Source organism: Colossoma macropomum, unplaced genomic scaffold (genome assembly GCF_904425465.1).
Source record: "Colossoma macropomum unplaced genomic scaffold, Colossoma_macropomum, whole genome shotgun sequence".
NCBI lineage: Eukaryota > Metazoa > Chordata > Actinopteri > Characiformes > Serrasalmidae > Colossoma > Colossoma macropomum.
Genome location: NW_023494805.1, coordinates 40,377,326 through 40,390,018, shown reverse-complemented (window position 1 = coordinate 40,390,018; position 12,693 = coordinate 40,377,326). Strand labels below are relative to the sequence as shown.

General features: G+C 41.8%; 1 protein-coding gene across 1 annotated transcript; it reads right to left on the bottom strand.

The window, feature by feature from the left end:
- Nucleotides 1–4,212: 4,212 nt before the first annotated feature.
- si:ch211-252f13.5 lies at nt 4,213–11,117 on the bottom strand. The gene is made up of 5 exons (XM_036597710.1): nt 11,052–11,117; nt 10,430–10,951; nt 8,694–9,220; nt 6,873–6,939; nt 4,213–6,016 (listed from the first exon to the last, which is right to left on the bottom strand). The coding sequence occupies exons 2-5, from the start codon at nt 10,872–10,874 to the stop codon at nt 4,497–4,499; spliced, it is 2,559 nt and encodes an 852-aa protein (XP_036453603.1). The 5' UTR covers nt 10,875–10,951; nt 11,052–11,117; the 3' UTR covers nt 4,213–4,496.
- Nucleotides 11,118–12,693: the final 1,576 nt, after the last annotated feature.

Sequence of the window (12,693 nt, the reverse complement as noted above, 5' to 3'; positions counted from 1 at the left end):
CGCTAATATTTGCCAAATGTGGCGCGCAAAGCATATGACTACACGGCTAGCGTTCCATTTCAAGCCCACTGAAAGTTATATTACTTCGTAGTGTGGCTACTTCTGTAAAGTGGTCCATCTTGAGACTGGTGGTTCATTTTGTTGGGTTATTTCCACATTTCTTGGGGTATTTAAGCATGCTATATGCTATAGAAGCATGTACACAAGGCTGTGGGTTTAGCAGGGCATGATGTTTGGCTAATGGGGCTTTGCTTCACTAAATGACCCCCTCATTCCAGACCTGGAAGATAGATGTTTGATTTCAAGTAAAAAACTATTTTATAAACTGTATTTTTCTGTTTGTGATGTGGGACAGACAGCATTTGCCAACGTTAGCTTGCTATAACTTCTACTGTAATGTTTGTTGCTGCTGCTTTACTGAAACATCACTGAAATTTGCAGCCAATTTTATGACATATGTCAACCTTAACGCTCAATATTAAGTCATTTTTTTCAGTAGATGTTAATTTTATCCATGTAATAACTGTAATAACTTGTAGTTGGCTAGCGTTAGCCTACTAACTGAGTTACATAGCTAACCTAGCTACGCGGCTATTTCATTTGCTTAGACCTTTTGTCCGTATTTTTTCTTAATCTGTGGTACGTTACTTTAAATATGCCTCTGTTTTTCAGTACAAAAAGGGTTTTTTTCTGAACTTTTGTCATCTTTATAGCGACAAACATAGCAGAATATTTCCAGCAATCAGATAAGGAGCTCAAATATTAATAAACATTTGATTTTAATTGAACAGTTTGGTACAGAGCCCTGCTGGTGACATCCCATATAAATAAAAATAACGCGTGGCCATGACTTAGCTTGTGAATGACATAGTTAAGTCGTGGCCACGACTTAGTAAGGCATGGGAACAAGATCCTAATGCATGGCCATGGCATAGTAAGGTGTGGGAATTAGACAATTAAGCCTTGACCATAGCTTAATAAGGCATCATCTCACAGGCACGACTTAATTATTTTGGTCCCTCTGCTTACTAAGTCATGGCCACACAACCAGGATCTGGTTCCCACATGTTAATACAGCATTATTTCTATAAATAATTAAGCATTATCTATACAGGATGTCACCTGCAGGGCTCTGTAGTTTGGCAATATTGAGCAACACTTCTTATTTGTGGGAATCATATTAGACTAATAAGTACTTTATATTTTTAAGAAAAAGACAGTTACCCAACAAAAGGGTATAAATTAACCAAGCGCTGGGTCAAAGAAGACATATAGACAGTCATATGCAACAGTTTGGGTGCCCCTGGCCAAATTACATGTTTTGTTGATTTTTTAAATCGGTGTTCAACTTGTGGGTCACAGGCCCCCCGTGGGCCTTGACTGGACTGCTAGGGGCCCGTTGGCAATCTTTTATTTTTTATTTTTAAATTTTTTGCAAACACAAAACTTCACATAGACATTTAACCAAACCCAACATTTTAAAGATGACAAATATTATTGTTGTGATTATTATTTGCGATGTAAATGGTATAACTAGCTTGTATATGTATTTTCAGTGTAAGTTGGTACGTTTTCATCTGGTCTGATAGGCCAAACTGATTATTGTGTTACATTTTCTTGCATTTGCAACAGGCAGGTTGCTTCAACCTTCTTGTGGGCCGTGAAAGCTTTTGTAGTTGGTTATGTGGGCCATGAGTTAAAAATGTGGGCCAAAAGTAAAAATGAGTTAACACATCCTCTCCAGACAAAACACTTCTGGACATTTAAATTTTATGTATTTATGACATATTGGGAACACATGAGACATAAAACAGTTTATATAGTTTATATTTCATGTTAGATTTTTTTCCCAATATGTAAAAATCAGTAAATAAATAGAAATTGTGCACTAAAATTAACAGAAATGTGCATATTGAAGTGTGTTCTCTGTAGAGGGTGCATTAACTCATTTTCACTTAGAAAACAAAAAAAAAACCATGTAATTCTTTGCATACAGCTGTATTAGGGTAACTCATGTGACCCGGTCTGTTGGTTTATTCATATAACAGAGTGATGCTGGGTCAGTTTAACCCATAGTGACCCAAGAGCAGGTTATGGAAATGACTCTGCATTTTTTAATTGCTCCCAAATGCATTTTTAAACATCCATCAGTGAGACCACAGTCTGGTCAGCTCATCATGTTGAGTGAACCTTATATACACCCTAATTTGATTATTTACATTATTATTTCAAGTGACGTCGGCTTCAGAAAAACCGGTGGAGGAACGTTATAATGTTACACTCAGGGAGTCTGAATGGTGCTGCTCTCCTGTTTTGGTTAAATTCCACTCATAAAACAATCTTCTGATCTGCAATGAAAACCATGTGGGCCTGTGTGGAGGGACACCTGCATTTGATTCCCACCACGAACAGAAACACATTTACTGTTCTTCTCTGCTTCTGCCTACAGAGAGCCTGGTACGAGTCTGCTCTTCCACCGTCATCTAAACCCAACTGCGGATAGATAGATAGATAGATAGATAGATAGATAGATAGATAGATAGATAGATAGACACTCACACAGTGCTTCTATTAAGAGGCCTTTATTCACTAGGGCTCAGATGTAAACTGTCTGTGTTAAGTTATTTAATTTATCCCTTTATGCCATTCATAGGCTTCAGGATCTCTTTTTGTATTTTTACTACAACAAAATACAGCACCAATACACACAAGAGCATGGCTAAATAATATGATGAGTATAATCTTAACATCAATATAATCAAACAATGAAAGCAAACAAGACAATTTAAAAAAAGTTCACAAAAACCAGACTGTAAATAGCATAAAGTAGCACCATTGTTATGGTAATAGCTTACAAAATATTACCTAGTATGTTTAGGACAAATAAGTGAAGAATAATTGATATAGTAATGCTAAGATTATGGATGAACCGCACATTTAAAGGGGAATTCAAAATAAAAAACAGAGTCATTCTGAGTGGGTTTGGTGTGAAATGTTTGATTGTAGAGACTCAGATTTCTTTATAGTGGTGGTGATAGGAACCAGATGTCACCGTGACTACAACACAAATATAGCCATTTTATTTACTATCCTAAACCACCAGTGAACCTACACGAGTCTTCTGAGTTTTATATGGAATGTTGATGATGGTAAAATAGTAATAAAACTGAAAAAATAAGTTTTCTTCGGGGACTATTTTGCATTAGAACATCCTTTATGCACCTCCCAAGCATGGATTGATTTGATATATTTTAAGGAAATCTCCACAAAACTATCATAAAACAGTGTCTCAGGAATCAGGCCACGTATTCATAACCTTTCCACGTAATAACTTTCTGTGAGGGAGCTTTTAGGGGTGGACGTCTGGTTCCTATCACCACCACTGTTTTTTTATTGAACCATTTCACATCAGAACACTCTGAATGACTCTGTTTACATCTTAACCATTTAATTATGCAGAAATCTTGAAAAATTGGTGGAATTCCCCCTTAAATAAAGGCCAAAATAAATTGTATACTTTTAAATATGCATATGTAATATATATGTACTGCGATATGTATTAATTACTAAATTCAAAGTTGTAAAAATAAAACAGACACTCGGGACACCAACAGCATACTAAATACTGCAACAATAAATTTAGCATGCCGATCTAGAGTTTAGCATGTAAACTAGAGTATCACAATATACACATTTAGTCGTACATGTGAAGAGCATATTTTTTTGTTTCGAAGTATAAAAGGGTAACTACACCATTGCATACTAGCATAACTGAATATACCACTTAAAAATAGCAAGAAATTCCATCCTTTGCAACTAACTAAATTGTGGTCTTGCAGGGAAAAACATGATCTCAGACGTCTGGTAACTTTTGGAGGTGGCTGGCAGCAAAACTCACCGCTCACAAGGCCGTAACCCCCTAAAACCCCCCGAAATTTCCTCTAGTCTGCTATCAGAACACTACCGTTAGCAAACGTTTATTCTTTGAATTTAATGTTTCAGGAACACTGTTCGATTCAGTTTGGCCAAACTGAAAAATGTGAACAGAGGCCACATTCGGTCACTGGTAACCCATCGTCAACTATTATCTGTAGCCCAGTGATATCTAAAGGTAAAATATAGACTGAAACTGTTTTTTTTAAAAGGTAATGTTTATTTTTCCTGCATTTAATGTGTTCTCCAGTCATGTGAGTTTTTTGTTGGACTTTTTAGTCATGCTAACTCACATTACATCCATGGGCTAATGACAGGCTTGCTGACTGTTGGACAGTACTTTGAATATGTTGGACCCCTACTTTGACCTCCGTCCTCATGAGGTGTTGGATTGGTTTATAAATGTATCATTCAGTTTGTTCCCACCCTAATAAGTCTATATTCCCACCATCTTTTAGCCCAAACTTGTCCCCAGATATTCTCGTTATGTTAAGCCTGGCCCCACAAGATTAGCAAATTGGATGACTAGTGCTAAGCTAAAAGATTGTAACCTAATGCCTAAGTCATGCAGCAGTCCAGAGGACAGTAATGCTACTCCCTACATCGTGGGCAATCTGGTTGAGGCGACCGCGCACACAGTCCACTGTAGCAAAGACTTCAGTCCCATTATGGACTGGGAATGACACCCTCAGCGCTACAGTGGCCCATTCACTCCCTTCAGGCATCTGACCTCCAACTTGCCGGGCAACAGCCGCAGGCTGTGATCCCTGCTGCCTAGCCTGCTTGTGCAAGCTGACCTTGATCATACTGCAAGAGTGGATCAACCTCAGGTCAAGGGCCACACTAGCTGTCCCTGCCTCCTTGAAGACGAAGTTTCGGTGTGGGTGCTGGTGCCCCATGCCAGCAAGCTCTACTTGCGCCACTGGTGGGGATGTCTGACGGAAGAGCAAGGCTTTATTCCGCACTGCGCCGAAGGGCAGACCCTTGCTGGAGACGGTGGCCGATATGGAGGATGACACAGCGGAAGGAATCCACACAAGGCTTAGCATGCTGATCCCAGAGTCGTCGCCAAAGTAGCGGACGTTGCACTGCGCTGGCGCTAGGATCTCAAAGCTAAGTGTGTCCCCGGCATCCACAGTGGCAGCAGCGGACAAGGATATGGATGTGTCTCTGTAATGAACACCAGGTTTGAATGCTCGGGTCAGCTCAGCACTGCTCCCATTGCGGTTGACGTTTGCCAGCAGGTAGAAGCCCTCAGATACGCAGGCTTGGCCCATTGAGTACACTGCCTGCTGCAGGACAAATTTTACCGTGCCTTTCTCTGTAAAGCGAACCCCACGATTATCATGAGTCAGACTCACTATGTAGGGATCAGAGATGGAAGAAGTGCGGAAGGTGGGGCGGTAATTGGTATGAAAGTGTGCCGAGGCCACAGCCTGAGCGGTCATAGCAACCGCACCTGTGTCATGGGAGAGCCAGAGCAAGCTGAAGGGTGCCACAAGGCTCGTCTCCAAGTGGACTTTCTCATTGTCAGGGTTGCAGTGATGACTAGCGCTCTTCAGAAAGAGGGACAGCATGTGACCCGGCTCCACGGCAGATGCCCCGCTCACGCTGATGCTCTGGAGAGACTTCCCTTCCCTCTGTTCCACACGCACACCGCTCAGATCCCGACCGCCTTCTTCACTGGCATTCAACCTCAGGCACGCTTGAACAAAACTCCGGCAGCCATGTCTCAATGCAAGGTTATGGTCCACCCAGACAAGGCCATGCTGATGGAAAACCAACTGGCCACTGGTGCTGGAAACCAGGCTCCCATCACTGTTGCCCTGGATGTGAAGTTCCATATTCGGAAACTCGCTACCTTGAGCCAAGGTAACGTCACCGGACCAGGAGATGGACAGTCCGGTGTCAGAGGGACTTGCACACACGGTGTCGGTCATGGCTGTGCAAGGAGACACCTCGGTCTGGGAATCACACTCGGAGCAAGCCTGGCACTCCTCCAGCTCCGAATTGTAGAAGTACGCATGACCACACATCCCGGCAGCTGCTTCTTTCACTGACATCCCTGTACACCTGAATCCACCTGTTTTCAAGAAGCGATACAACAGTGTATTAATGCATTAAGCCATGAGAGACTCTGCGTTACAGTGATTTTACCACAAGTTAGGGGTGTTGTCTGTTTTACCTCAGGCCTAAAACCCCCCTTACCTGTGGTAAAATTCTTTTGCAACACAGAATAATTACAATAAACAATTCATCCACCAAGAAATTTTATATTTGTTTAAAGTAAGCAATTAAGGTAAAGCAACTATGGACTGCTGAAGGACAGATATTCAGTTCATTGTAGTCATTTTACTTTTTTGTCATAAAATAATCAAAATATCATAATACATTTAACGCAGGAAGATATAAGTAGTTTTACCTCCATAAAGTTACACCGCACAGATAATGCTAACTGCCAACAGAACCTCAATACGATTTTGTATGTAGTGTTAGCATCAAGCTAATGGTGCGTCACATCTGTTTTAATACAACTTAAGGTCAAAAACAAGGACATTTAAGACATACAGGTAACATATTCTGGACTTTTTATTTTGCAGTTGTACAGAGAATCATTCCGTACATCAAAGCCTAACACTAAATATTAATGGAGGAGTGGTTTAGCCTGTTAGCTAACTTTTAGCCTGTTTACTTTGATCTCTTTTAGGCTAATCATTAAGAAAATAAGTTGTCGGCCCCTCAGTTTAAACAAAACCAGGTTCTTACTTCATCTATCAGTACATTTGGTGGTCAATGTAAACAATATAACAGTACATTAAGGGTATAATGGTTTTAATGACTTTGCAGCTCAGCCAATCAGATGTTAGAAGCAAAACTACCTTCATGATCCTCATTAGAGACCTCAAGAAAGAGATACTACAATGGTGTGTCTGACTCACCTGGGGTATTGAGACACTGGTTCTGCGCTCCACATAGGTTTTGTATCTCCAAGCATTCATCTCTATCCTATCAGATATATAAAATTTAAAGTTACATTTGTATAAAAAATTATGTTGTTCATCATTTGGGCTCATTAACATCACCTGTGATATTGTATAAAACTCATAATTGCAGACATTCACATTTGTTGCTCAGTCAAGGTATATGTGATAATTTGGGACAGTATGTGGAATGCAAATAAAAAGAGAAAGTAGTGGTTTGTAATCCACTTTGAACCATATTTAAATAAAAACAGTACAAAGACAAAAAGCTATTTTTGTTAACTTTATTAACTTCATTATTATTTGTAAATATATTAACATTCCGAAATTGATGCCTGCAACATGTTCCAAAAAAGCTGGGACAGGGACAATTTAAGACTAGAAACACTGAGAAATATTCCATAAACGTCTTAAACAGGTGGTGCAATAATGCTTGGGTATTAAATTAGCATCCAGGAATGGCAAGGATGGGTCAAGGCCCGCTATTTTAAATGCTGTAAATGTATTTTGCCAAAACTGCACGCTGTTAATAATCCAAAATTTTAAGAACAATGGGCATCATTCACCAACATCTTCCTTAAGCTTTTTCTTAAACGTGTTCTTGAGAAAGGCCCCGAGAAAAAGTCTATGTCAGATTCATGATGTGTTCTTGAAGCACAGAACTGTTCACACATCTGTGCTCTTCAGTGTGTGTAGATTCTGTTCTCACCTAAGAACAAATCTCAAAGAAGAAAACACTGGTGAATGTCAAGACCTTTGTGAAAACTGCGTAAGTGGGTTCTAAGAAGAAATTTCTTCTTAAGAACGGTTGACGAGGCCCGACGTTTCTCAGTGAGTGACTGCAAGGATTTTAGATATTTCACTCTGTATGTTGCATAACATCATCAAAAGATTAAGGGAATCTTGTGCGCAATGGACAAAGCCAAAAATCACAACAGTATGCCCGTGACCTTCGATCCCTCAGACAGCACTGCATAGAAAAAAAACATGCTTCCGTGATGGATATCACTGCACGGGTTTGGGAATACTTTGACAAACTGTTGTCAATAAACACATTCATCACTGCATCTGTGCTCTGCACAGTGAAAGCCATATGTCAGTGACACCGCCAACTTCTCTGGGCTTGAGCTCATCTGAAACAGACTGATGGAAACGTGTATCGTGGTCTGATGAGTCAACCTTCTTTACGGAGTTGAAGTGGGTGTGTTAAAGCAGGGAAAGCACTAAAATGTGCAGGGCTGTGCCTCCAGGGGCAGGGATGAGAAACACTGCATTAGTGGGTAATTTGCACATTCTGAAGGCACTATTAACACTGAAAGATATATACATAGTCCGGAGCAACATATGCTGCCTTTTAGATTGTCTTTTTCAAAGACGTTCATGCTTATTTCAACATGACAATACCAAGAAACATTCTGCACATGCCTGCAGTCCAGAACTATCCCCCACTGAAAAATTGTGGTGCATTATGAAGCACAAAATACAACAGCAAAACCAAAAATGTCTTCAGTCCCCAAACGATTACTAAGTGTTGATGAACGGAAAGGTAATGAAGCATAGAGGTAAACATGCTCCTGTCCCAATTGCAGGCATCAAATTTGGAATAAGTGCATATTTACTAAAAAAAAAAAAAAAATTCAAAAAGTAAAGCATCAAATATTGTATTTTTGTAATGCTTTCAATTGAATACAGGACTCTAATCACATTACTTGCTCTAAAAATTGTTGTAATTATTTAAAAATCTTTATTATTATTTATTAATAAGCTAAATAATATTACCTGACACATCCTGTCTGCGTGAATGGAGCACTGGGACACTAGGAAGAACCCTGGAAGACAAACAGTGCATTTCTCACAGTGAGCCCATTCGCCAGTGAAATCACAGTATTCGTCAGCGCGGCAGGAGCCACAACCTGGCAGGGCTCTGCCAACCTCCATTACGCTGGCATCCATGTCCACCTTGTGCATGGTGTAGGCCTCCCGCTCATGGCTTCTCGTCTGGGGCCTGAGGCTATCCAGGTGGCCCTCAAGATCTTTGTGTGCATCCTGAAAGGATACGTGCCTGACGCTGTCCAGGAGCAGGCTGTACTGGGCCTTGACTTGCTCCATCTGCTCGAACATCCTCTGCTGCTGCTCAAGGATTTCCCTTTGCTGAGCCACCAGCGTGCTCTGCTGTTGTGTCAGCTTGCTCTGGAGCTGCTTGATCTCGGTCTGCTGGCCCTGGAGCTCCTCCACCAGCTTCTCTTGACCCTTTGCCAAGCGCAGCTGTAGCACCAGAGCATCCTCTGACGGCACCTCATTGGAACCTGGGCAGTTTAGCACATGCAAAAAGGCCAGATTTCATTCATTTCACTTATGTACGTTTTAATCCAACACATAGTAACAGTTACAGCAGACTGTAGAGATCAATTGGAGAGTTGTAGTAGTTTACATGTAGCGTACACTGAGTTTATACATGTTCGAAAACTCCAGCAGCACTGCTGTGTCTGATCCACTCGCACCAGCGCAACCCTCACTAACACACCACCACCACCACACATTAGTGCTGCTGGACTGAGAACCAAAAATATCCAGCCAACAGCATCCTGTGGGCAGCGTCCTGTGACCACTGATGAAGGACTAGAGGATGACCAACACAAACTGTGCAGCAGCAGATGAGCTATTGTCTCTGACTTTACACTTACAAGGTGGACTGACAAGGTAGGAGTGTCTTAATAGAGTGGACAGTGAGTGGACACAGTGTTTAAAAACTCCAGCAGCACTGCTGTGTCTGATCCACTCGCACCAGCACAACACACACTAACACACCACCACCACATCAGTGTTACTGCAGTGCTGAGAATGATCCACCACCCAAATAATACCTGCTCTGTGGTGGTCCTGTGGGGGTCCTGACCATTGATGAACAGGGTGGACAAACAGATTGACTACAGTCTGTAACTGTAGAACTACAAAGTGCACCTATATGGTCAGTAGAGCTGATAAAATGGACAATAAGCGTAGAAACAAGGAGGTAAACTTAATGAAGTGGCCAGTCAGTCTAAAGAGAATATTAAAAGTAGATTTAAAAAGATGTATTTTATGGAAATACATTTAATTGTCATCAACTTAAGTGTGTTATTTAGAAATATATTGTAAAGCAATTACTTCTAAAATATACTTTAGTTGCATTTTAGTTGCAAAACTCAAAGTAACTAGCAGATAAATATATCGATATTGGTTATGCCCAAAATTTGTGTCTTAACAATCACTTAAGTTAACTTTATTGCGATGTTCAGAAAAGCACCTGTAGGCACAGAAGATGTGTTTTAAATTCACTTAGATAGAATTTAAGTGTATATAAGTTGTTGTCTTTAGTTTTTCCTAATAATAATAACAATAGACAGAAAATATTCCTCATTTCAAACATTCCTATTCACAATAGAATGTACTTGGGCTTTGGGCCACATCAGGCCGCCCTCTGAAACCTCTAGGATCATTAGGTCAAAATGGGGACCACACCTGCTCTTTCTTACCTGGCTTGACATCACAGGTGAGCTGGATTCCAAACGGAGATCCCTCACGCTCTGGCAAATCCCGCAGCACATGCTCCGCTCTGTCTTGTGCTTTCACAATCGTTACTCGGCCGCCTCCACCGTCTATTCCTGTAGGACATCTGTCCCCATGGCACCCACCTTGCCTGGGCTTGACCCGCGTACTGAGAGGGGGCAGCCTGCATTCGATGCCCTTGCACCCCTCTGTGCCGTTAAGAGGCGAGCGGCAACCTCTCCCTGCGCATTCTGGGACAAACACCTCTGCCGTTAATGTCCTTGGGTTTTCCCGCACGCTGCCATGTTGAGGGTGGACGATCGTGTAAGGGGCGATGGGACGCCCTGGGCAGCGTGTGCCCCTGCAGCTTCCAGACGTGTTTCCCACTATTCCAGCTATGTACACGAGGAAAAAAAGCACCGTGACCGCCATCTGGAACTTCAGAGGTGGGAAAAAGCTTTCAGCAACTTTTAGTCCCGACGATGAGCCTGGACGTCCCAGAAACTCCCCTGTAATCCACAACTGAGCTACATTACAACCCCCATTTTAACATTTTAATCTCCTTTAATGGAATATAATTTTTAAAAAATAGTAAACACTTTACATCACCTGTGTATATCAGAGAATGAGAATTGAGTCTCAGCCTTGACTGCTCTTATGCATCCTGTAGTAAAGTCCATGTGCCACTGGCTTAATTGGCAACAGGTTTTTGGTCTTTCTCAAGTTTCTGCGAAAGTTAACCCATGGTTTTCCTCAAGTTCCTGCAGCTCTGTATGGTATAGATTTTCTATAGAAAAGAAGAAGAAGAAAAAGAGCAAGACTATAGGACTATAACTCAAGATACTCCAAAACACCATTTTGCAATTGTGGAAAGCAACGTTTCCTACCTCCACTGCTCAAGACCTTCAGTTTTGTGATTCTGTGAAGAGATTCTTTAATTCACTGAATGGACCAGGCCCAGAAAATGACAGTCACTGTAATTGAAGGTCAATTGTCAATGGTCAGTAGTCTAGCGAATAAAAGGTACGTTTAGTTTAGTTTATATAGCATCGTTCTCAAAGCAAATGATGCCTTACCCTTACAACAAAATTAAATTGACAGCAAACAAATCACACACACATACAGTTCTGCTGCTGGTACAGAGAAATCTCAACCGCGAAGTAAAATCAATCAGCTCGCGGCCCAGTCAAACTCTGCAACCATGGTGAAAAGTCTTCTGGCTCATGGCCCAGTCAAGCTGTTACTGCAGCCAAGTCAAACTCCACTACTGCAGTGAAAAACTTCTGGCCAGTGCCCCAGTCAAACTGTGCTACTGCAGTGAAAAGACTTCCAGCTTGAGGTCCAGTCAAACTCTGCTACTGCAGTGAAAAGTCTTCCAGCTTGAGGTCCAGTCAAACTCCACTACCACAGTGAAAAGTCTTCCAACTTGCAGCCCAGTCAAACTCCACTACCACAGTGAAAAGTCTTCCAACTTGCAGCCCAGTCAAACTCCACTACCACAGTGAAAAGTCTTCCAGCTTGTGGCCCAGTCAAACTCCACTACCACAGTGAAAAGTCTTCCAGCTTGTGGCCCAGTCAAACTCCACTACCACAGTGAAGTCTTCCAGCTTGTGGCCCAGTCAATTCCACTACCACAGTGAAAAGTCTTCCAGCTTGTGGCCCAGTCAATTCTACTATCATAGTGAAAAGTCTTCCAGATTAAGGTCCAGTCAAACTCTGCTACCACAGTGAAAAGTCTTCCAGCTTGTGGCCCAGTCAAACTCTACTACTACAGTGAAAAATCTTCTGGTTTGTGCCCTGACCAAACTCCACTACCACAGTGAAAAATCTTCCAGATTAAGGTCCAGTCAAACTCCACTACCACAAGTGACAAGTCTTCCAGCTTGTGGCCCGGTCAAACTCCACTACTGCAATGAAAAGTCTTCCAGTTCCTGCCCTGACCAAACTCCACTGCTGCAGTGAAATGTCTCCCAGATTGAGGCCCATTCAATCTCTGCTACTGCAGTAAAAAGTCTTCCAGCTCACAGCCTGGCCAAAATCCACTACTGCAGTGAAAAGTCTTCCAGCTCTTTGGTCCAGTGAAACTCCGCTACCGCAGTGAATTCTCCTGGCTTGTGACCCAGTCAAACTGTGCTGAAAGGTCTCCCAGGTGGTGGCCCAGTAAAACCCTGTTACAGCAGTGACATGTCTCCCAGCTCACAGCCCAATCAAATGCTAAAAGTTCAATGGACATTCATTGGTGACCTATTAA

Excerpts from the sequence above, each read along its gene's own strand:
- si:ch211-252f13.5 (XM_036597710.1), bottom strand. The coding sequence starts at position 10,874 with ATGGCGGTCACGGTGCTTTTTTTCCTCGTGTACATAGCTGGAATAGTG. Across the intron at positions 6,940-8,693 it reads ACGCAGACAGGATGTGTCAG|GATAGAGATGAATGCTTGGA; the intron begins GTAATATTATTT and ends TATATCTGATAG. Across the intron at positions 6,017-6,872 it reads CCAGTGTCTCAATACCCCAG|GTGGATTCAGGTGTACAGGG; the intron begins GTGAGTCAGACA and ends TCTTGAAAACAG.